This window comes from Salvelinus namaycush, chromosome 19 (assembly GCF_016432855.1).
Source record: "Salvelinus namaycush isolate Seneca chromosome 19, SaNama_1.0, whole genome shotgun sequence".
Lineage (NCBI taxonomy): Eukaryota > Metazoa > Chordata > Actinopteri > Salmoniformes > Salmonidae > Salvelinus > Salvelinus namaycush.
In genome coordinates, this window is record NC_052325.1 from 32,499,188 (window position 1) to 32,523,872 (window position 24,685).

Below are 24,685 nucleotides of genomic sequence, written 5' to 3' on the forward strand. Positions count from 1 at the left end.
GTCAATGTAAACATACTGGTGATGTACCAAAAGAGCCTCTCTGAGCGTTCTACTCTCTCACCCCTCACCACTGCACACATCAGGCCACTGGACAAGCTTGGCCTATACGGTGAGTTCTGAAAGTATTCAGACCCCTTCACCTTTTCCACATTTTGTTACCTTACAGCCATACTCTAAAATGAGATTAAACTTAAAAAATTGTCCTCATCAACCTATATACAATACCCCATAATGACAAAGCGAAAACAGGTTTTTAGAAATTGTTGCAAACGTATTAAGAATTAAAAAACAGAAATACCTTATTTACATAAGTATTCAGACTCTTTACTATGAAACTTGAAATTGAGCTCAAGTGCATCCTGTTTCCATTGATCATCCTTGAGATGTTTCTACAACTTGATTGGAGTCCACCTGTGGCAAAATCAATAGAATGGACATGTTTTGGAAAGGCACACACCTGTCTATATAAGGTCCCACAGTTGACAGTGCATGTCAGAGCAAAAACCAAGCCATGAGGTCGACGGAATTGTCCGTAGAGCTCAGAGACAGGATTGTGTCGAGGCACAGATCTGGGGAATGGTACCAACACATTTCTGTAGCATTGAAGGTCAAAGAACACAGAGGCATTCATCATTATTAAATGGAAAAAGTTTGGAACCACCAAGACTCTTGAAGAGCTGGGAGAAGGGCCTTTGTCAGGGAGGTGTTTCCCAAAAGGCACCTAAAGGACTCTCAGACCATGAGAAACAAGATTCTCTGGTCTGATTAAACCTAGATTGAACTCTTTGGCCTGAATGCCAAGCGTCACGTCTGGAGGAAACCTGGCACCATCCCTACAGTGAAGCATGGTGGTGGTAGCATCATGCTGTGGGGATGTTTTTCAGCAGCAGGGACTGGGAGACTAGTCAGGATCCAGGCAAAGATGAACGGAGCAAAGCACAGAGAGATTCTTGATGAAAACTACATCCAGAGAGCTCAGGTCTTCAGACTGGGTCGAAGGTTCACCCTCCAACAGGACAACGACCCTAAGCACACAAGCCAAGACAACGCAGGAGTGGCTTCGGGACAAGTCTTTGAATGTCCTTGAGTGGCCCAGCCAGAGCCCGGACTTAAACCCGATTGAACATCTCTGGAGAAACCTGAAAATAGCTGTGCAGCGACGCTCCCCATCTAACCTGACAGAGCTTGAGAGGATCTGCAGAGAACAATGGGAGAAACTCCCCAAATACAGGTGTGCCAAGCTTGTAGCGTCATACCCAAGAAGACTCGAAGATGTAACCGCTGCCAAAGGTGCTTCAACAACGTACTGAGTAAAGGGTCTGATTACTTATGTAAATTAGATATTTCCATTTTTTTATTATTATTATAAATATGCAAACATTTTCAAAAACCTATTTTTGCTTTGTCATTATGAGGTATTGTGTGTAGAGAGAGAAATGTAAAAAAAAAAAAAAAAAAAATAGAATAAGGCTGTAATGTGGAAAAAGTCAAGGGGTCTGAATACTTTCTGTATACAGTATATGTCGGTCTCTTTAGTGTACGCATGCATGTTTCTCTCCAGGCAGGCTGAGGTCATGGAAGTGGGAGTTATCCGGCGGTGGGTAACATGGTCACTCAGACACAAGGACACCCTTAGGACATTCCCCCCATGAATTAAACACTACATTATTAACTATTCATAAAAGAACTCTGTGACCCACTAAAGCATCAAACCACTGTTCTGGCACGAGTATATGTGTTTGTATGTGTGTGTGTGTCTGTAGCATACCTGCAGATGTTTGACTATATTGACCACCTCCCTGGTGGAGTAGGGGTAGGTGATGGTGCCCTGGTCTGCCATGGCACGTAGCTCTCCGAAGGCTGCCACCAGCTTGTGCAGGGTGGCGTCGGGAACCGCTGGCCCGTACTGCTTCAGCATGGCAAACTCCGCCTGCGGCTTGGGGTTGTCCACCGCGTGGCAGCTGAAGATGTCACCTGTAATATGGTTATGTCAACATATGTCAATGTGCCGTATAAGTGACCGTGACATAGCTGCTGAGAACATCAATTTGGTGGTTTTTTTAACCAGGCAATTCGTAAATGCTTATGTGCTACTTATGAACGTGTTATGTATGGCTTACGAATGTGTTTTCCAAGTCCTTATGTAGAGACCGTTTGACTAAAGTGTTGCCGCTCTTTAAGGAATACTTTGGGATTTTGGCAATGAGGCCGTTAATCTACTTCCCCATAGTCAGATGAACTTGTGGATACCATGTTTTCGTCTCTGCGAGCAGTTTGAAGGAAGTTGATAACTAGCGCTAACGCAGTGACTAGCATGCTAGTAGATGCTCAGACTTCCAGCCATTGCACTAACGATAGTTAGCATTGGCTCACGAAACTACCGCTAAATTCTGTCAGACTGGACACAGAGACATACAAATGCTATCCACTATGGCTTATGAATGTGTTATGAAGTCCTTATGTAGGTACATAAAGTGTTACTGCAAAAGCTGAGTCTTACCCAGTGAGCCAAAGAAGTCGTTTCCCAAGAAGGGGAAGCCAGGTCTGTTAGCCAGGACCAGCATCCTGAAGTCTGGGTGCATGGCTATGGTGTTAGGTCTCCTCTCTGCTTCTAATGGGTCTAATGAGGACACAACACACTGTAAGTACAAAACACACATGCACAGACACACGCACACTCACAATCACGCGCACACATGCTCGCACGAGCACACTCTCTTCAGCCAGAACAAAGAGTGGTTTAGGCAGGTGACAAAGAAGTGTCCCAGGTACTCTTTAGAGACGGGGGGATAATTGAAGGGATAAATAGAAGATAGAATGACAACAAAGATAAACAGATCTATGATATACAATCCAGGGCCATCCAAGCCACTCACAGGGGTTAGCATAAAAGCCTTTATGGACAGGTACCAGTAGACTTAGAGTCGTAGGCTGTTTACGCTTGGTTTTACTTTCCACTTCTAACTAAACGTACCTAATAGACTGTCACTATGCTGAATAGTCTAGCCTCACAGAGGAATGTAAACAATACTGTGTTTGTGTGTCTGGCACTCCATGTGAGTGTGTGTGTCTGTGTGTGTGTGTGTGTGTGTGTGTGTGTGTGTGTGTGTGTGTGTGTGTGTGTGTGTGTGTGTGTGTGTGTGTGTGTGTGTGTGTGTGTGTGTGTGTGTGTGTGTACCAGAGACGATCCTGCGTCCGTCTGCGAGGATCATCTCTCCACTCTCCACCAGGGTCTTCAGTATACAGGTGACGTTAGTGGGGGCTTTGTCTGCCTCGTCTATCACTAGGATGTGGCCCATCTTCACAGCTTTCACCTACACACAGAGTGTGTAAATACCATAATTGAGTGTTAAAGGGAGTAGGAGAGAGAGAGAGATGGAGAGAGAGAGAGAGTAAGGGAGAGAGATGGAGAGCAACACTTAACAAAACCCAGAAACACAAGATTGAAATGAACAAGTGATCTAGCCCCAAGAGTAAAATGTTCACAGCTGGAGGTGAATAACTAGAACACATACATCGACTATTACCGGAGTGAGGCCAAAGGTCAGAGGAAGACGGGAATGCTACCAAACATTGGGGGGAAAAAGCCTTCAGCTGAATACTTAACCCGTGTAAAAGACGCCAAACAAATAAAAACCTGAACCAAATACAGAAGTAGTGATCATAGACTGGCAACTGACAGGACACACCAAAAAACATGGTTGAACAGAGAGGACAGACTATGTCATCACTGTGGGCCAAGAGAGATAGAAATTGAAGAACACTTTCTAATCACCTGCCCCAAATATATATTAATTAAGGAGTCCTTCTTCCCCAAATTCAAAATGAAAAGTTCTACATTCACAGAACAATCAAACAAAAATAAACTGTGTATACTTTTGGGGGAAAGGTCTGATGTTATAGAGTTAGCAGCACAGTATGTCACAGCTTGCCACAAGCTAAAGGAGGAAACATTAAATGTATTATTTTCTCCATGTATTATAAGTAATAGACAATATAAGTACCACCTTCATAAAAAAAAAAAGTTTAATTAGATTCTGATCGTTGAACATTATAACATTTCTGTGTTGGATATTTATTTGTGACATGAAAATAGAGCTCTTTGGCCACGCACACCAGTGGTGGGTTTGGAGACAAAAAACAGAAGCATATGCAGAAAAGTACCTCATATTTACGGTAAAATATGGTGGTGCATCTTTGATGTTACTGGGCTATTTTGCTTCCACTGGTCCTGTGGTCCTTGTTAAGGTCAACGGCATCGTGAACTTTACCAAGTACCAAAACATTTTAGCCAAAAACACTTGGCCGCAAGTGGATCTTCCAGCAAGACAATAACCACAAGCACATACCAAAATCCATAAAGAAAATGGTTAGATGACCACAAAATCAACATTTTGCAATGGCCAGCTGAGTCTCCGGACTTGAACCCCATTGAAAACCTGTGGTTTGAATTGAAGAGGCCAGTCCATAAGAGCAGACGACAGATATCAAGGATCTGGAAAGATTCTGTATGGAGGAATGGTCTAAAATCCCTCCCAACATGTTCTCCAAGCTCATAAAACATTTTAGAAAAAGGCTCAGTGTCATTATTCTCACAAGGGTAGGGTGCTGGAGTACTGAAAACAGGGGTGTCAAAATATTTATTTTACTGTAATTATTACTTTTTAAACAAAATCTGCTTCTCTGAGAAATTGCATTAGTATGAAAGTGTACTAAGTGTACTGAATGTATAATATGCTGAGTGTACTGAATGTATAATATAATATACTGAGTGTACTGAATGTATAATATAATATACTGAGTGTACTGAATGTATAATATACTGAGTGTACTGAATGTATAATACACTGCGTGTACTGAATGTATAATATACTGAGTGTACTGAATGTATAATATAATATACTGAGTGTACTGAATGTATAATATAATATACTGAGTGTACTGAAAGTATAATATAACACACTGAGTGTACTGAATGTATAATATAATATACTGAGTGTACTGAATGTATAATATAACACACTGAGTGTACTGAATGTATAATATAATATACTGAGTGTACTGAAAGTATAATATACTGAGTGTACTGAATGTATAATATAATATACTGAGTGTACTGAATGTATAATATAACACACTGAGTGTACTGAATGTATAATATAACACACTGAGTGTACTGAATGTATAATATACTGAGTGTACTGAATGTATAATATAATATACTGAGTGTACTGAATGTATAATATAATACACTGAGTGTACTGAATGTATAATATAATACACTGAGTGTACTGAATGTATAATATAACACACTGAGTGTACTGAATGTATAATATACTGAGTGTACTGAATGTATAATATAATATACTGAGTGTACTGAATGTATAATATAATATACTGAGTGTACTGACTGTATAATATAATATACTGAGTGTACAAAACAATAAGAAAAGCTTCCTAATAGAATTGCACTACCCCCCATTTGCCCTGAAAAGAGCCTCAAGTCGTCGGGGCATGGACTCTGGCCCATGTTGACTCCAATGCTTTCCACAGTTGTGTCAAGCATTGGCTCGATGTTCTTTGGGTGGTGGACCATTCTTGATACACACGGGAAACTGTTGAGCGTGAAAACCCTAGCAGCATTGCAGTTCTTGACACAAACCTTTGCACCTGGCACCTACTACCATACCCCGTTCAAAGGCACTTCAAATATTTAGCCTTGCCCTTTCACCCTCTGACTGGCACACATTCACAGTCCATGTCTCAACTGTCTCAAGGCTTGAAAATCCTTCTTTAACCTGTCTCCTCCCCTTCATCTACACTGACTGAAGTGGATTTAACAAGGGACATCAATAAGGGATGATAGCTTTCACCTGGATTCATCTGGTCATTCTGTCATGGAAACAGCAGGTGTTCCTAATGTTTTGTATATTCAGTGTATATACAGTATTTACACACTTTTTTTCCATTAGTATTCCATTAGTATTATAGCTACTATTCTTACTGTTGTTTTTGTATCACTTCCCTTTGGCAACATTGACCTTGGCATTCATGCAATTAAAGCATACTGGATTTGAGAGAGAGAAGTCATACTGACCAGCGGTGAGTCCTCGTATATGATAATTCCATCTCTAACAGAAGGCTGTAGGGTCAGGGTCTGAACTGTAGTGTCCCTGGAAAGGGGAGAGGACGGAAGGGTGGGTTACACACTTTACAGTCAATAACAAACGTAGAAGAGATGGAACGGTTCTCCCCATCCAGGCCAGTTTCCATTTAAGATCAAAAACACATGAGTCTGCTCACTGTCAATGTGTGACCTATACAGCATGCCCCGGTTTTGTTTCATGGACAGGCTGCTTCTCAATCATCTTTTTGAGACACCGCTCAGTGGACGCACCCACACACACATGCGTGCGCAAACATACACACATGCCAACACCCACACACTCATCTCAGTACACTTCATGACAGGCTGCCTCCCCAAAGCCATGATTTTGGTCTAAAATTAGCTAGTGCTAACCAGGCCACCCACACACACAGCTATAGTAGCTAACTAGGTCACATCTACATTCAGCCCTGTCCCTGTCTGCTTCTGTCTTTCAGACGACTTTCACCAGACAACCTCTACTTTCTCTCAGTAATTAGAGACACTCCGCGAGGGGAGGAATCTGACATGAAAACTAAACGTACACGTAAACTGCAGTTTTTCCCCCACCTCACTCATGTAAGACAGAAGGGTAAAACCTTGCCTACAGTCAAATTGCTCTGCAAAGCACAGGAGTGGGAGCTGAGGAGATTACAAAGGAAAAGCCATCAACTGAACTCCTGTCTCTCCCCTGGAAACTGAAGTCTAGCTTGATGGTTGCATCTTATCTCTAGACTAGGCTATTGTGTGATTGCTGCTGTCCAGTCAAGCAGAATGATTACTAGGGGACCCCTGACCTTATTGTCTATCTGTCTGACTGTCCCAGTGCTATATATAATAGACTGATCCTTTGACTGTCACACCTATGGATGTTTTCACATGATGAGCATAGTGAGACCGGTCTCCTGTCTCTTTGTAACTGAGAGAGCAGTGCGTGTGTGTGTGCGTGTATATATTCTTTGACACGTGCCTGTGTTCTCTCTATATCACTGCCAGGTAAACTACAATCCTATTCAGAGCCTCTGTTGAAACAGCCTTTCTACAAGTGTGTCTATATGAATAACCATGTTGTAGGTGGTCTAACACTGAAGCTACCGCGACCTGATTTACAGAATCTTTTACAAATGTAGCTTTCTTCATGTTATCACGCTGTGTGGAACTAAATGCTCTCGTTTTCAATACATAACGGTTCATGTGTTATTCTACCAAGGATCATTCTGTTGTGAAGACTCTACCTGTGATTAAGGTGTTTTCTGGTTTGTTTTATCTTCCTTACCTCGATGCACTTACTGTCATTCAGATTGGATACAAGTGTTTGCGTACCCCATCAGGGCAACCTTGTTTGATATATTTTCCATGTTGAACCACCTGAAGGCTATACTTGGCATGAGAGCACATCGCTAACTTACATCAATAACTAATATCAATGTGTGTGGTCTGAAATCAGGCCAGCCGCAACCAATGTTCTGTTTCTATCAAGGTGACGTAGCGGGCTAATTATAGAAGCCCCTGAGAAGCACTTGTGCATATTGAAGATGTGAATGCTCATCCCCAAAATCTTTTTACGTGTCTATTGTCAAAGGATAAAGCTAAGAACATTTACAACTTCATCGGTAAGAGCACTATAACAATATGGATGAAAATTAAACGTATTCTACAAGAAACAATATCACTCCCTAAAAAGCAACCTTATGAAACAATCTTTCATTTGATAGGGAAGATATACAAAACCTTGCAGAGAGCCTATCCAGCTTCCAATCTCTTAGAAAAAACATATACATATTTGAACCAAAACTTAAAAAGAACTGATGTTGGCACATGATGGAGGGAGAGCATAACTAATGTACACTTAAAATGTACACTTAATCCAGCATAAACAGTGCATTCGGAAAGTATTCAGACCCCTTGACTTTTTCCACGTTACAAACTTATTCTAAAATGGATTCAATAGTTTCTTCCCTCAATCTACACACAATACCCCATAATGACGAATTAAAAACAGGTTTTTCGAATTTTTTGCAAATGTATTAAGAATAAAAAACTGAAATATCACATTTACATAACTATTCAGACCCTTTACTCAGTACTTTGTTGAAGCCCCTTTGGCAGTGGTTACAGCCTCGAGTCTCCTTGGGTATTGCGCTACAAGCTTGGCACACCTGTATTTGGGGAGTTTCTCCCATTCTTCTCTGCAGATCCTCTCAAGCTCTGTCAGGTTAGATGGGGAGCGACGCTGCACAGCTATTTTCAGGTCTCTTCAGAGATGTTTGATCGGGTTCAAGTCCGGACTCTGGCTGGGCCACTCAAGGACATTCAAAGACGTCCCGAAGCCACTCCTGCGTTGTCTTGGCTGTGTGCTTAGGGTCGTTGTCCTGTTGGAAAGTGAACCTTTGCCGCAGTCTGAGGTCCTGAGCGCTCTGGAGCAGGTTTCATCAACTCCAAGCCATACAACCATAAAGGCCTGATTGGTGGAGTGCTGCAGAGATGGTTGTCCCTCTGGAAGGTTCTCCCATCTCTACAGGGGAACTCAATGCTGCAGAAATGTTTTGGTACCCTTCCCCAGATCTTTGCCTCGACACAATTCTGTCTCGGAGCTCTACTGACAATTCCTTAGAATTGGACCTCATGGCTTGGTTTTTGCTCTGACATGCACTGTCAACTGTGGGAGGTTGTAACGTAACAAAATGTGGTAAGTGAAGGGGTCTGAATACTTTCCAAATGCACTGTATAGCATTTATTATACAAGATTTTTTTAAATCACAAATTCTACAGCATAACGGCAGAGTCATGTCTTAAGTGCAAAACGAATGGGCAAAGCTCGAAAGTTGGCAGTCAGAAGTATTACAATGTAAACTTACTTTTAATCCGTCTGTCTGCATATTTCAAGACATGGCATATGGGGGTGTAGGGAGATACCCAATTGGGTGGACGATTCTCTTCTCATGTTGAAAAAATATATACTAAAACGTGGAAATCAAACAATCCGCCATCCTTAACAAAATGGAAAAATCGAATGATTGTGGCAAAAAAGAATGTTGGCACTAGGAATGTGAGCATGCGAGTCTGGGCAGATGAGATGTAGTCTTTGTTTGTATGGGTCTGTAAGCTGTGGTTCATATGTATATGTTTGTATCTGTAGTGAAAATAAAAAAAGGAAAAAAATGTAAATATTTCTTTTTAAGAAAGGGGGAAAAAAGAGAAAGACCTATAGGTGTGTGTTCTATCTAACAGCTCTATTGTAGTCCCCTTGGCCTGAACACTGCTGTCCTGATTTCTCCGGGACCAAAATAGTCTGTAACATCCTCAGATAGAGGCAGAGCCAAGGGAGAGCAGCGACAGAGAGTGCTACCCACACTCTGCTTTTCACAGATACCCTTTTCTCGGGTTGTTAAAAATACATAAATGACTTGTTTGTCACATATACAAGACAAGTCGTATTTAGCTGTGGAAAACACTCCCGCTATTTAGGATGGGAATCTTATTTGCTTGGTTGTTATGCTAAAAATTTAAATGTTGGGTGATTCAATTGTGCGCAAATGCACTCAATTTGACATAACACGACCACATGTGTGTCAGCTAAAACTCCATGATGGTCCATTAGAAAAGGGATGCAGTTTACAGATGGCAAGAATATACCCACACTCGAAAACAATCCTGGATAGTGGGATAGGGTCGTTGTACCCCTCGCCAAACACACGCAGGTACACACACTCTGACCTTCAACCTCTCACCTGTGGAGCTGCAGGTATTCTCTGGGCCTGTTGAGAAGATGGAGGAACCTGTCCACAATCTTATTCTTTCCCACTCCCTGTGAGTAAGCACACAAATATTGTATTCAATATACAGTATAATATTAACGCAATAAAGTCAGCACATATTTCATGTATAAAGTGCCCGAAATAATGTACGTTTCATCATTCTTAATACAGGACTGAGTTAATTTCTCTTCACACACTTCCAAGGGAACTCATCTAAAGAGGAGTATTTCACATCCAGTTATTGTTAAAGAACATCCCTGTCACAACTCCTAACCATCAGTCTTGCAGTTGACTCCAACATGTCTAAAATATCTGTTGAGGCCCAGAGCGTGTGCTGTGTGCCTGTGAGACGGCTCTATTCCCAAGCTCGCCCACTCCTTCCCTCCCTCCCCTAACACCCTAGGGCCCTTCAGAGGGCACATGATGTCCACTACGGAGGGAGTGTGGGCGGCGGACGGAGTGTCCATGCTGACAGAGCTGAAGGGTGGAGGATGGATGGCCCATGGGGACAGACAGAGACGGGGTCATAAAGTCCCTGTAATCAGTCACCCACAGCTGTCTACTGTGACCTACTTCACAGTGACCTGTGATCAAAACAGTTTCAGAGTAGGAATGTTGATTTAAGATCAGTTTTTCCTTCAGATCATAATGAATGAGATTACCCAGACAGGGCATACCTTTCAAATACAGGCCCAGCACTGTATTAAGATCTCTCTATATGCAACTCTATGCAGTTCTCTTCACGGCTGTCAATGGACCTAACTGAGTTTGGCTATGGCTATCGATTGGTTTTAATTGATCGCTCAATAAAGTGGTTCCCTAATGATGGGTCAGGAGCCAACTGCTCTCTTTGGATTGCAGCCAAAGCCATTTTTAAATGGCCATTTCAATCATGCAAAAGCTGTGATTGGTCTTTGGCCCTGTAACTCACCTGATTTCCTACCAATAGGAGGTGCTCTCCCAGCAGGAAGTCTTTCAGCATGTCCTCCATCACCATCATATGCTGTAGAGGGAGAGAAAGACAGTTTAAGTTTAGAATGAATCCAGGGTAAATTATGTTACATTTGTTTAGTAGTTTGATTGACAGTTCAAGACATTAGTAGGGGTGAGGTGTTCAGTAGTTTGATTGACAGTTCAAGACACTAGATAGTAGGGGTGAGGTGTCCAATGAACTGGCCTCATTTAAACACTGCTTTCCCTCAATCTCCATCCCCTCTACTCCTCTCTCCCTTTCTACTCTCAAAAAAGGACAGAGAGCAGGTTCTTCAGAAGTGGGGCAGGCAGGAACATCATCTCTCACCCTCTTCTTTCCATCCCTCTCTCTAGCTCACTCTTTCTCGGCGCTGAAAAGTAAGGAGGGAATGAGAGAAAGGAGGGAGTGAGAGAGAAGGAGGCGTGAGAGGGATGAAAGACAGATATAGAGCAAGAGCAAGAAAGAGACGCGACAGAGACATGAGAGAGAACCGACAAAGAGCTAGAGAGGAGAGAGAGAAAGGGAACCGACAAAGAGCTAGAGAGAGAGAGAGAGGAGAGAGAGAGAGGGAGAGTGAGAGAGAACCGACAAAGAGCTAGAGAGGAGAGAGAGGGAGAGGGAGAGAGAACTGACAAAGAGCTAGAGAGGAGAGAGAGAGAGAGAACCGACAAAGAGCTAGAGAGGAGAGAGAGAGAGAGAACCGACAAAGAGCTAGAGAGGAGAGAGAGAGAGAGAGCGAGAGCGAGAGAGCGAGAGAAAAGTGTGGGGGAGCATGAAAAAAAGATAGACGGGAAGGAGAGAGAGATGGATAGATCTGGGGCAGTCCCACTCAGTATTCTAGAGAGGAGTCAGAACCCCTCAGTCCAGGGGCTTGATACAACTACAATCAGTGTTTGTGTGTGTGTGTGTGTGGAGGCCATTACTTGTGCGTTGTCGTAGAAGAGCACGTCAGGCACCTTCATCTTCTCCCCAGCATTATAGACGGGAGCTGACACGCTGCCTATGGTCAACACACCATCCTTTACAGTGCCTGGATGGAGAGAGGGGGGAGGGGTGAAATAGATTATACATGTTTGTGTGTGTGGTGTGTGTGTGTGCGTGTGTGTGTGTGTGTGTGTGTGTGTGTGTGTGTGTGTGTGTGTGTGTGTCTTACAGCTGTGCTCATGTGCCTCAGCATCAGGCTGTGTGTCCTGTATAGAGCAGTTAGCCAGGCCCTTCTGTAGAGAGGAACGAGCCAGGCTGGGTAGAAACCTAATCAAACATAAAGCATATTATTGCAAATTATAACAAGGTTATTAAATCAGACAATTTAATCCCAAGCAACGTACAGTTCAAGGAATAGTTCAATCAACATTTGTCTAACAAATCAGTCCGTGTGTGTGTGTGCGTGCGCTTCTGTGTACCTGGACAGACATGCTTTGTTGACAGCGTGAGCGATGCTCTCCTCTGGATACTGAGAGAGACGACGACAGATCCTCAACAGCTGTCTGGTGGACAGGGACGACGCTAGAGACTGGGCCTGGACACACAGCAGGCAGTTTAGTACACATACTCACTAGCACGCACGCACACACACACGCACACACGCACACTTACAGTAGGGTCGTTGGTCTGTCGGAGGTTGTGTGTGAGGTGGAGGAGCTGCTCCACTGCTTCCTTCGGAACGTTGGGAGTCTGGAGAGAAAGAAAGAGAGACAAAGAGAGAGAATGAATGGAGGATGATATGAAGGAAACAGATGACTGAATCAATATGTTGGATATGTGTGTGTGTGTGTGTGTGTGTGTGTGTGTGTGTGTGTGTGTGTGTGTGTGTGTGTGTGTGTGTGTGTGTGTGTGTGTGTGTGTGTGAGTGGGCGTCTCACCAAGCACTGTATGAGGCTGGTCTCCTGTGCCCGTGCCAGAGGCTGGATGTTGTGGAACATGAACATGGTGAGTAGTTCAGGACCCAACCACTGCTGACCACTGCTGCCCGCCACAGGGGGCTCTGCCAGGGCCAACACACGAAACGAAGGGTGGACGGGGAAGATGGACCTGGAAACACACACACATTTTAGAGCTTGTACCGAGTGTGAATCACGACATATACATTTTTTGTTGTCCAGAAATACTTGTTTACAGTACTATTTTATAGCATGGGGTTTTCCTTAGTCAAGGTATGTAGTCAGTAAAAACCACAGGTCATATAGTACTGTAGTAATAGTACTGCAGTATTAGTAATAGCACTGTAGTAATAGTACTGCAGTAATAGTAATAGTACTGTAGTAATAGTACTGCAGTAATAGTAATAGTACTGCAGTAATAGTACTGCAGTAATAGTAATAGTAATAGCGCTGTAGTAATAGTACTGCAGTAATAGTACAGCGGTAATAGTAGTAGCACTGTAGTAATAGTACTGCAGTAATAGTAATAGTACTGTAGTAATAGTACTGCAGTAATAGTAATAGTACTGCAGTAATAGTACTGCAGTAATAGTAATAGTAATAGCGCTGTAGTAATAGTACTGCAGTAATAGTACAGCGGTAATAGTAGTAGCACTGTAGTAATAGTACTGTAGTAATAGTAATAATACTGTAGTAATAGTGCTGTAGTAATAGTACTGTGGTAATAGCAACAGTACTGAAGTAATAGTAATAGTACTGTGGTAACAGTACTGTAGTAATAGTAATAGTACTGTAGTAATAGTAGTGTAGTAATAGTGATAGTACCGTAGTGATAATACTGTAGTAATATCACTGTGGCGATAGTAATAGTACTGTAGTAATAGTACTGTAGTAATGGTACTGTAGTAATAGTACTGTGGTAATAGTAATAGTACTGTAGCAATAGTACCGTAGCAATAGTAATACTACTGTAGTAATAGTACTGTAGTAATAGTAATAGTACTGTAGTAGTGACTTTTTGTCTGCAATTATGGTAACTCTAGTGTTACTACACATACTGTAACTGTATAGTGGCCCTGGCCCATAGTCCTGGGTGGAATCACATCAAGAGTGTGAGCCGCGGGAAACTCAGGATACACACACACACACACACACAACACACAACACACAACACACACACACACGTCTGAGCCGCAAAAACAAAGGGGAAGTGATTTAATTTCAGCCCAGACGCTCTACCACAAACATCCTTCCTGCCAGCCTAGGTGGAGCTCAAACACACACACACACACGCAAAAGCACACACATTTTGTTCACTCAAATTCCCAACGAAACAACCCTGAATCCCGACCGATGGACTACATTTCTATCTGGAGAAGAAACCTATTAAAGGGAACATTTACGGAGAAATTGTAGTCATTCTATCACATAGTTCCTATGCTTAAATGTTGTCTGTTGGATGATGTAAAATCGGACATTTGTGATAAGGAAGAGAAGGTGGAAACAATACAGAGTTAAATGAGAGGGTGAAAGGCAGATAAACAGAAAGAGTTGTCCTGCCAACAGTCAGCAGACAAACATTGTCAAAAATATCCCCCTCTCTCTCCACTACATTCCTCTATCCTCGTTCTATTCCTCTATATCTCTCCCCCGCTCTCTCTCCCTCCCCCTCTCTCCACCACATTCCTCTATCCTAGTTCTATTCCTCTATATCTCTCCCCCGCTCTCTTTCTCTCTCTCTTTTAATCCCTCCCCCTTCTCTCCTACTAATTTCCTGTTATGGTGGTGGAGATGAAAGCAGTCATTGTCAGGGTTTTCACTTCTGACGCTAACACAGATATTTAAATACTACACTGCACAGGAGGTTGGTGGGACCTTAATTTGGGAGGATGGGCTCGTGGTAATGGCTGGAGCGGAACTAGAGGAATGGTTTCCATGTGTTTGATGCCATTCCATTCGCTCTGTTCAAGTCATTATTATGAGCCATCCTCCCCTCAGCAGCCTCCACTGCTACACTGTCTACTGACTGACCTGCCTCTGGCTGCAAGGTCACGTCCTGAGGTGTGTGTCAGTGGTGTGTGTGTGTGTGTGTGTGTGTGTGTGTGTGTGTCTGTCAAACCGTAACTCATAGCTCATGTCCCTAGATCCCTCAAACTCAACTCTGGACCTCAAATTCAGTTCCACCGCATTTTTAAAATTGTGCCCCTCTAATCGGGGACTGATTTACACCTGGAATACCAGGTGTGCAATTAATGATCAGGTAGAACAGAAAACCAGCAGACTCCGAACCTCGTAGGGTTAATAATGAGGCTTAATCAACACCCGACATTACACAGCCCATAACTTCACTGTTCTGTCTGACACCTGAAAGTCTGTGTGTGTGGTATGACACCTGAGAGGAGGTATTATTGAATGACTAACCACAGGAAGGATGAGTCATTGTAAAATAAAATAAAAAATTGCACACACACACACACACACTGTAATATCTAAATGGATGGCACGCTAATTAACATGATAGGGTGTTGTATCCCTTCATCACACACATACAGCCACCATCACAACACATTACAAGCAGAACTGCCATCTCCACAGGCAACCTGGTCTCAGAGCATTTCATATTATTCTGTACATAAATTCGTGACACACTGTCATGTTATGTTTCGTATGATATGTAGTAATTTGTGGATGTCCATCATCCATTTCGTATAATATGTTACAAATTGCAATTCGTACGATACAGTCCCTTCAGAAAGTATTCATACCCCTTGACTTATTCCACATTTTGTTGTGTTACAGCCTGAATTCAAAATGGATAAAATATGTGTTTTTTTCTCACCCATCTTTACACAAAACCCCATAATGACAAAGTAGAAACATGTTTTTAGACATTTTTGCAATTTATTTAAAATGAAATACAGAAATATCTAATTTACATAAGTATTCACACCCGAGTCAATACATGTTAGAATCACCTTTGGCAGCAATTACAGCTGTGAGTGTTGGTTTTGCCCTAAACCTAATGCATAAAGTTCATTTCTTTGCCAATTTGTTTGTTCAGTTTTACTTAGGTGCCTTATTGCAAACAGGATGCATGTTTTGGATAATTTTTTATTATGTACAGGCTTCCTTCTTTACACTCTGCAATTTTGGTTAGTATTGTGGAGTAACTACAATGTTGTTGATCCATCCTCAGTTCTCTCTTATCACAGCCATTAAACTCTTAACTGTATTAAAGTCAGCATTGGCCTCATTGTGAAATTCCTGAGCAGTTTCCTTCCTCTCCGGAAACTGAGTTAGGAAGGACGCCAGTATCTTTGTAGTGACGGTGTATTGATACACCATCCAAAGTGTAATTAATAACGTCACCATGCTTAAAGGGATATTCAATGTCTGCTTTTTTATTTTATTTCCCCATCTACCCTTCTTTGCGAGGCATTGGAAAACCTCCCTAGTCTTTGTGGTTGAATCTATATTTGAAATTCCCTGCTCGACTGAGGGACTTTACAGATAATTGAATGTGTGGGGTACAGACATGAGGTAGCCAATAAAAAATAAGGTTAGACACTATTATTGCACACAGAGTGAGTCCATGCAACTTATTTTTTTATTTTATTTAACCTTTATTTAACTAGGCAAGTCAGTTAAGAACAAATTCTTATTTACAATGACGGCCTAGGAACAGTGGGTTAACTGCCTTGTTCAGGGGCAGAACGACAGAGTTTTACCTTGTCAGCTCGGGGATTCGATCCACCAAACTTTGGCCCAACGCTCTAACCGCTAGGCTACCTGCCGCCCCAGGCGGACTTGTTAAGAAATGTTTTCCTCTTGAACTTATTTAGGCTTGACATAACATAGGAGTTGAATACTTATTGATTCAAGACATTTCAGCTTTTCATTTTTAATCAAGTAGTAAGGATTTCTAAAAACATAATTGCACTTTGACATTATGGGTTGATTGTGTTAGGGCAGAGACACATCTCAATGTTATCAATTTTAAATTCAGGCTGTAACACAAGAACATTTGGAAAGAATCAAGGGGTGTGAATACTTTCTGAAGGCACTATACATTACAAATTTCAAAAACGTACAATATGTTACATATTTGCAAATGTACAAATTCCAATTTATTGTGGCTAATGTTGGATAGGTGGCTAACACTAATGTTAGCAAGGCTAGGGGTTAGGGTTAAAAGTTAGGTTAAGCTTAGGGTTAGGAGCAGGGTTAGCTGAAAGGGTTAAGGTTAGGGTGAGCTAACATGCTAGTAAGTACACTGAACAAAAATATAAACGCAACATGCAACAACTTCAAAGTATTTACTGAGTTACAGTTCATATAAGGAAATCAGTCAATAGAAATAAATAAATTAGGCCCTAATCTATGGATAAGAATACAGATATGCATCTATTGGTGACTGATACCTTTAAAAACATTTGGGGGCGTGGATCAGAAAACCGGTCAGTATCTGGCATGACCACCATTTGCCTCATGCAGCGCGACACATCTCCTTTGCATAGAGTTGATCAGGCTGTTGATTGTGGCCTGTGGAATGTTGTCCCACACCTCTTCAATGGCTTTGCGAAGTTGCTGTATATTGGTGGAAATCGTCAATCCAGTGCATCCCAAACATGCTCAATGGGTGATATGTCTGGTAAGTATGAAGTCCATGGAAGAACTGGGACGTTTTCAGCTTCCAGGAATTGTGCACAGATCCTTGCAACATGGGGCCATATATTATCATGCTGAAACATGAGGTGATGGTGGCGGATGAATGGCACGATCATGGGCCTCAGGATCTCGTCACGGTATCTCTGTGCATTCAAATTGCCATCGATAAAATGCAATTGTGTTGGTTGTCTGTAGCTTATGCCTGCCCATACCATAACACCACCACATCCAAGGGGCACTCTGTTCACAATGTTGACATAGGCAAACCGCTCGCCCACACAACGCCATACACGCTGTCTGCTATCTGCCCAGTACAGCTGAAACCGGGATTCGTCTGTGAAGAGCACACTTCTCCAGCTTGCCAGTGGCCATCGAAGGTGAGCAGTTGTCAACTAAAGTCGGTTACCACACCAAACTGCAGTCAGGTCAACACCCTGGTGAGGAGCTCGCAGATGAGCATCCCTGAGACAGTTTCTGACAGTTTGTGCAGAAATTCTTTGGTTATGCAAACCCACCCAGTTTCATCAGCTGTCCATTTGGCTGGTCTCAGACAATCCTGCAGGTGAAGAAGCCAGATGTGGAGGTCCTGGTCTGGCGTGGTCACACGTGGTCTGCGGTGGCATTTTATTGTGCTCAGCACAAGGTGCACCTGTGTAATGATCATGCTGTTTAATCAGCATTTTGAAATGCCACACTTGAAATGCTTACTAACAGGGACGAAAACAAATTTGTGTCCACAATTTTAGAGAAATAAGATTTTGTGGGTATGGAACATTTCTGGGATCTTTTATTTCAGCTCATGAAACATGGGACCAACACTTTACATGTTGCGTTTATATTTTTGTTCAGTGTAGTTGAAAAGTTGCTAATTAGCTCAAATGCAAAAGTTGTCCGTAATGAGATTCGAAAACGCAACCATTGGGTTCACCTTAATGAAAGGAAACAGGTAAGAATGAGTCATTGGAAACAAAAACAAGCACACGTTCGCGTTATAAACCCACCCATCCACCCTCCTTTCGTTTTTGCCTTAAGTACCCATCTGTCTTATGTAACCATACCAAACGAAACACACCGTACTAATTTGAGTGTCCTGGATTTACTTTTACTATGTTACGTCTAATCTATGAGACCAGGCTGCCACAGGGAGATCGAAAGAGAAACGGCAGTTATTATTTGATTTATTTATTTTACCAGGTTAGACTCATTACAAATCTATTTTCCAAGAGACCTGGCCAAAAACGCAGCACACAAAATGATGCCACAGACTGGCAAACAGGAAGTTGCATAGCTGGAGATAATGGGTGAACAGGTTGCTCCCCAGGGCAGCACTGGTGTGACACTTTGGCACCAGCTCTAGCGAACATACATGCCTCGGAATATGTGTTCCTACTTGCGTGTATGTGTGTGTACCTTTCGTGTAGCTGTTCGTCTGTAAGCTGTAGCTCTTCCTTGAGTGCCTGGTATCTGTCCCACCTCAGCAGTCTGGACCCGTCATACAGAGACAGCTCTCTGTCATGGAGTAACCTACATTACAGTAGACATAGTATTAGTAGGTGATTGATACAGGACCAGTCACAGTGGCCAGTAACCTGTAACACATTGGACAAACTAGATATAGTATTAATGGATGACTGATCTAGGACCAGCCACAGTGACCAGTAACCTGTAATACAGTAGACATAGTATTAGTGCATGGGTATTCAACCAACGAAGGGGCCAAAAAAAATTCAACCGAGGACACGCGGACCCCCAGAAAATAAAAAGAATATTTAAAACAATTTGTGCATTTTGCCCCCCCAACGTTTTTATGAATATCGCTAGCAACAACACACCCACAGTAGAAAAGAAAAGAGGAGAATATCTTTATAATGATGTCAACTTTATTTCTCAAATATTGAGTAATTTACACTCCCTGGAGTATCTGACATAGGCTTTGAAACAGCACCTGCTGCAAATCCCCCTGGCTGCTGGTAAGCTTTCTTGACTTGGACATTCATTTGGTCACACTTTATTTGGAAAGTCCATCTGTAGATACTCTAAACAAACTATTTGTTGATAAGCAACTGCTTGCTAAGGTTACGGTTAGGGTTCGCATAAGGATTAGGGTTAGAGTTAGGGCTAGAGTTAGGGTTAAGGTTAGGGCTAGGATAAGGGTTAAGGTTAGAGTTAGGGCTAGGGTAAAGGCGTCCGCATACATAGGTTCGGGTTTGCTTTTAGCAGAACTCAGCTAGGCGTAGGCATTAACACAAAAACACTTCCCTAAATAGTCAGAATCAATCTAAGATAAATGAAGACATCTGTCATTAATTTAGACATTTTTGCAGAGGTCTTAGTCGCGCAATTTTACATCTAACTAAGATGTTTGGTGCAGTATTTTTTTTATAGTCCCTACAAATCACCAACGAAGGGGCCAAAAAAATGTGTGTGCTGGAAGAGCCGGAGAAAAAACCCTGCAAAACACCAAAACTAACAAAACATCACAAAATAACATACTATATGCTCAAACTGTTTTGACTGGGCAGCATACGGTAAACTTAAGGGTTAAGTTTTGGGTTAGGATAAAGGTTAAGGTTGGGGTTAGGATAAAGGTTAAGGGTGGGGTTAGGATAAAGGTTAAGGGTGGGGTTAGGATAAAGGTTAAGGGTGGGGTTAGGATAAAGGTTGGGGTTAGGATAAAGGTTAAGGTTGGGGTTAGGATAAAGGTTGGGGTTAGGATAAAGGTTAAGGTTGGGGTTAGGATAAAGGTTAAGGGTGGGGTTAGGATAAAGGTTAAGGGTGGGGTTAGGATAAAGGTTAAGGGTGGGGTTAGGATAAAGGTTAAGGGTGGGGTTAGGATAAAGGTTAAGGTTGGGGTTAGGATAAAGGTTGGGGTTAGGATAAAGGTTAAGGTTGGGGTTAGGATAAAGGCTAAGGTTGGGGTTAGGATAAAGGTTGGGGTTAGGATAAAGGTTAAGGTTGGGGTTAGGATAGAGGTTGGGGTTAGGAAAAAGGTTAAGGTTGGGGTTAGGATAAAGGCTAAGGTTGGGGTTAGGATAAAGGTTGGGGTTAGGATAAAGGTTAAGGTTGGGGTTAGGATAAAGGTTGGGGTTAGGATAAAGGTTAAGGTTGGGGTTAGGATAAAGGTTAAGGTTGGGGTTAGGATAAAGGTTAAGGGTGGGGTTAGGATAAAGGTTGGGGTTAGGATAAAGGTTAAGGTTGGGGTTAGGATAAAGGTTAAGGTTGGGGTTAGGATAAAGGTTAAGGTTGGGGTTAGGATAAAGGTTGGGGTTAGGATAAAGGTTAAGGGTGGGGTTAGGATAAAGGTTGGGGTTAGGATAAAGGTTAAGGTTGGGGTTAGGATAAAGGCTAAGGTTAGGGCTAGGGCCAGGATTAGTAGATAGTTGAAATGTAACTGAACGTCTGCAGAGAATCTACAGATGGACTATCTAAATAAAGCGTTACATACATTTTGGCCACACATGACTAACCTTTATTTAAAAATGGTCCAAAGCAGCTGTTTTTAGTTCAATATCAAATAATTTATTGGGTAACAATTAAGTACCTTACTGTGATGGTTAATCATGAAAATGGTCAAAAAGCAACAACAATTGGTTCTTAGCAAAGAGCAATTTCTCAAGCAAAAATTTTGCTAGGACTGACTGGGATTGTCTGAGTCGGGAGGAGGAAACTGAAAATGTGCTGTTATTGGCAGAGAGGTTTGGAACTGTCTTTCTTATTGGTCTATTAACTAATTTACCGCATGGTGATGTCACCATGGATGGCCAAAACTCCATCCCACCAAAACAGGCTGAAATTTCAGGCGGTCTTTTCTAACAGTTCTTACAATAAAAGGGCATTATCATAATTTTCTCAATTTCACAGTATTATTCCAAACTCAGTGTGGAAATATACACTAAGCACACAAAACATTAAGGACATCTTACTAATATTGAGTTGCAACCCTCCCCCCTTAGAACAGCCTCAAATCGTCGGGGCATGTACTAAACTAGGAGTTGAAAGCGTTCCACAGGGATGCTGGCCCATGTTTACTCCAATGCTTCCCACAGTTATGTCAAGTTGGCTGGATGTCCTTTGGGTGGTGGACCATTCTTGATACACACAGGAAACTGTTGTGTGAAAAACTCAGCAGCGTTGCAGTTCTTGAGACAAACCGGTGCGCCTGGCACCTTCTACCATACCCCGTTCAAAGGCACTTAAATATTTTGCCTTGTCCATTCATCCTCTGAATGGTACACATACACAATCCATGTCTCAATTGTCTCAAGGCTTAAAAATCCTTCTTTAACCTGTTTCCTCCCCTTCATCTACACTGACTAAAGTGGATTTAACAAGTGACATCAATAAGGGATCATAGCTTTCACCTGGATACACCTGGTAAGAAAAGGGGAGGCAGGTGGTTAGAGCGTTGGGCCGGTAACCGAAAGGTTGCTGGATTGAATCCCTGAGCTGACAAGGTAAAAATCTGTTGATCTGCCCTTGAACAAGGCAGTTAACCCACTGTTCCCCGATAGGCCGTCATTGTAAATAAGAATTTATTCTTAACTGACTTGCCTAGTTAAATAAAGGTTAAATAATTTTTTTTTTAAAAAGAGCAGGTGTCCTTAATGTGTAAACTCAGTATATATAAAACACAGGTAAATCATGTTTTTGACTGCACTGGGCCTTTAACCGTGCTAAAACAGCTGCTCTTAGCTAATATGTGTTTGGAGCAGGGTTTCCATTAGCCAGCTTTTGGCCGCAATTTTTGTTGTTGTTGAAAAGTAGATAAATCAAATTTGAGCTGGCCAATTGTCCAGGAGAAGAAACATCCCATTGCAAAATAATTCTTTTTAGCCTATTCATTGATGGAAATACCAGTCGATGTAAATACATTTGACTTGTCATGCTTATCGGTCTACAGATGAATTTGCATAATTTTATGGAATTAAATTACAGCATACAGAGCCTTTGAGCAGAAAGTCTGTCAGACAGCACAAGAGTTGATGCTACAGCAACTCAAACAGCAAATACATTGGCAACAGAAGGAAGGCTGCATCAGCGAGTCACACACCACTTTGCAAGGAGCTGGAGGCAGTATGCATTTTGAAAACATAAACTTCATTGTTTGAAACCTGAATGCTTTACTACATGCCTACCTCACTTCAAAGTAACCTAGCCAAACTCGACCATATCCGTGGGGCAATTATTTTATATCAAATGATTTCATTGTCCAGCAGCCAAAGGCACAATCCTAGTCATATTAGCAACCCATGCTAGTTGTTGCATATTAGAGCTCCCCTCTTTCTTCCCAATGGTGTTTTCCCATTACGTAGCCTACCGCCTTATGCGCATTGCTGCTCTTATAATGTGAAGAAATAATAGTTTATTTACACTTTAAGCTAAACGTTCTGTTCTGTTGCATCAGACTCATTGCTTTAAAAAAAACATCTTTATGTAGCTTAGGCCTACTGATCGTATGCATTTGGGCTCAACCATCCCACAACTGTTCCAGAGTCTGTTAGGAATTGGCTGTTTCTTTCTCCACAAGCTGACCAATACAATATGTCAACTTTCCTTCTATGGGGGATAGTAGACATAGGTTAGTGATTTTGCTGTTCGTTACTTGTCTTGTTAGTTGAGGAAAAGGAAATGAGGACAGTTATTCTAACTTCAAAGTGCGCATCAGGTACATTGTTGCGGTCCCTTGCATGTTCTGTAAATATGAACTACCATAATCTGAATGTGGTTTCTGTCATTCTGAGCACCGTGGGTGGACGACCCAATCAGGTTACGCACCCAATGCATGTGGTTCCGATACATTTCTCAAATGTACAGTAAATTAAAATACTGCCGGTCAAATGTTCAGAGCCACAATTTCCTAATGGAAACCCTGGTTTGGCGTTACCTTTCTAGCTAATAGGGTATGTTGAGTTCACACCTGCTTTTCCAATTATAATGTGGGTAGGTCAAAATAATGAAAAACTAACCACCAAATCTATTCCTTTTAAAATGTTGATTACTTCTCCTTGCCATTATCATTCACCTGATGAAAAAACGTTTTTGTCAACATATGATGGGGGTCCCTGGTTCACCGGTTTGCCTGGGAGGGGGTCCCTAGACAAGAAAAGGTTGAAGACCTCTATATTAGCGGATGACTGATCTAGGACCAGTCACAGTGGCCATTAAGCTGTAATACAGTAGACATGCTATTAGTAGATGATATGCTATATGTGAGAGTGTGCACGTGTTCCTGTCTGCATGTGTGTGTGTGTGTGTGCCTGCCACTGCGTGTAAGTGACTATGTACCTGGAGAGTACAGACAGGGTTCCCAGGTTAACCCGGTGTATGCCGTCCAGCAGCAGTAGCTTGCCCTCCAGGGCAGCAGTGACCAGGGGAGAGGGTCTCCACGCTGTGTCTCCATTAGCTAACGTGTAGCGCTGCTGTAACAGGTCCCTTGCTGTCATGTCCTATAGACAGGTGACAAAGAGAGAGAGAGATGAGATGTGTTGTAATCATAGCCACTGTCTCACAAACACACAGATCCCGACAACCTATAAGCCACATACTGTTTGTAACACACACAATCTCTCTCTCTCTCACTAAGAAAACATTTGCTTTCACACACATGGCACACAGCACAGTGAGTTATGTGAGGAACGTGCTCCTGTGAAATACAGTACATTAACCCCTGGGACAGAGCCATGAGTGACCCATTACCGTGTGTCTGCTATGGAAGGGACAACAGCGTGTGTGTGTGTGTGTGTGTGTGTGTGTGTGTGTAGTCTGAGAAAGACATCCTTCTCTCTCAGTCAGTTATCAAGTCCATCAATGTGGAATAAAGCATGACAATCATTTATTCAATCAACACTCCATTATCTGACCGTTGAACATAATGTATTCAGTTGTCTTTTGACAAGAGGAAGATGTGGCATCTCAGTGATGCAGCTCTGGGCCACTGAACCTCAACCAAGGGGTTGTTTTCTCCAGCACACAGACACACAGGCACACAGGCACACACAGGCACACACAGGCACACACAGACACACACAGACACACAGGCACACAGACACACAGGCACACAGGCACACACAGACACACAGGCACACAGGCACACAGACACACAGACACACACAGACACACAGGCACACAGACACACACAGGCACACAGACACACAGACACACACAGACACACACAGACACACAGACACACAGGCACACAGGCACACAGACACACAGGCACACAGACACACACAGGCACACAGACACACAGGCACACACAGAC

At 42.3% G+C, this 24,685-nt stretch overlaps 1 protein-coding gene across 2 annotated transcripts in view; it reads right to left on the bottom strand.

Moving 5' to 3' along the window:
* vwa8 (von Willebrand factor A domain containing 8) overlaps window positions 1-24,685 on the bottom strand; it is a 92,049-nt gene that overhangs the window by 44,215 nt on the left and 23,149 nt on the right. For both annotated transcript variants that reach the window (XM_039014857.1, XM_039014856.1), the window contains exons 13-25: window positions 23,710-23,870; window positions 18,835-18,948; window positions 12,739-12,907; window positions 12,473-12,550; window positions 12,280-12,395; window positions 12,030-12,127; window positions 11,800-11,906; window positions 10,835-10,906; window positions 9,877-9,953; window positions 6,098-6,173; window positions 3,179-3,314; window positions 2,501-2,620; window positions 1,769-1,974 (exon numbers count right to left, since the gene is read on the bottom strand). In XM_039014857.1, coding sequence (XP_038870785.1) covers window positions 1,769-1,974; window positions 2,501-2,620; window positions 3,179-3,314; window positions 6,098-6,173; window positions 9,877-9,953; window positions 10,835-10,906; window positions 11,800-11,906; window positions 12,030-12,127; window positions 12,280-12,395; window positions 12,473-12,550; window positions 12,739-12,907; window positions 18,835-18,948; window positions 23,710-23,870 — 1,530 coding nt within the window. The remainder of the gene's footprint in view (window positions 1-1,768; window positions 1,975-2,500; window positions 2,621-3,178; window positions 3,315-6,097; window positions 6,174-9,876; window positions 9,954-10,834; window positions 10,907-11,799; window positions 11,907-12,029; window positions 12,128-12,279; window positions 12,396-12,472; window positions 12,551-12,738; window positions 12,908-18,834; window positions 18,949-23,709; window positions 23,871-24,685) is intronic.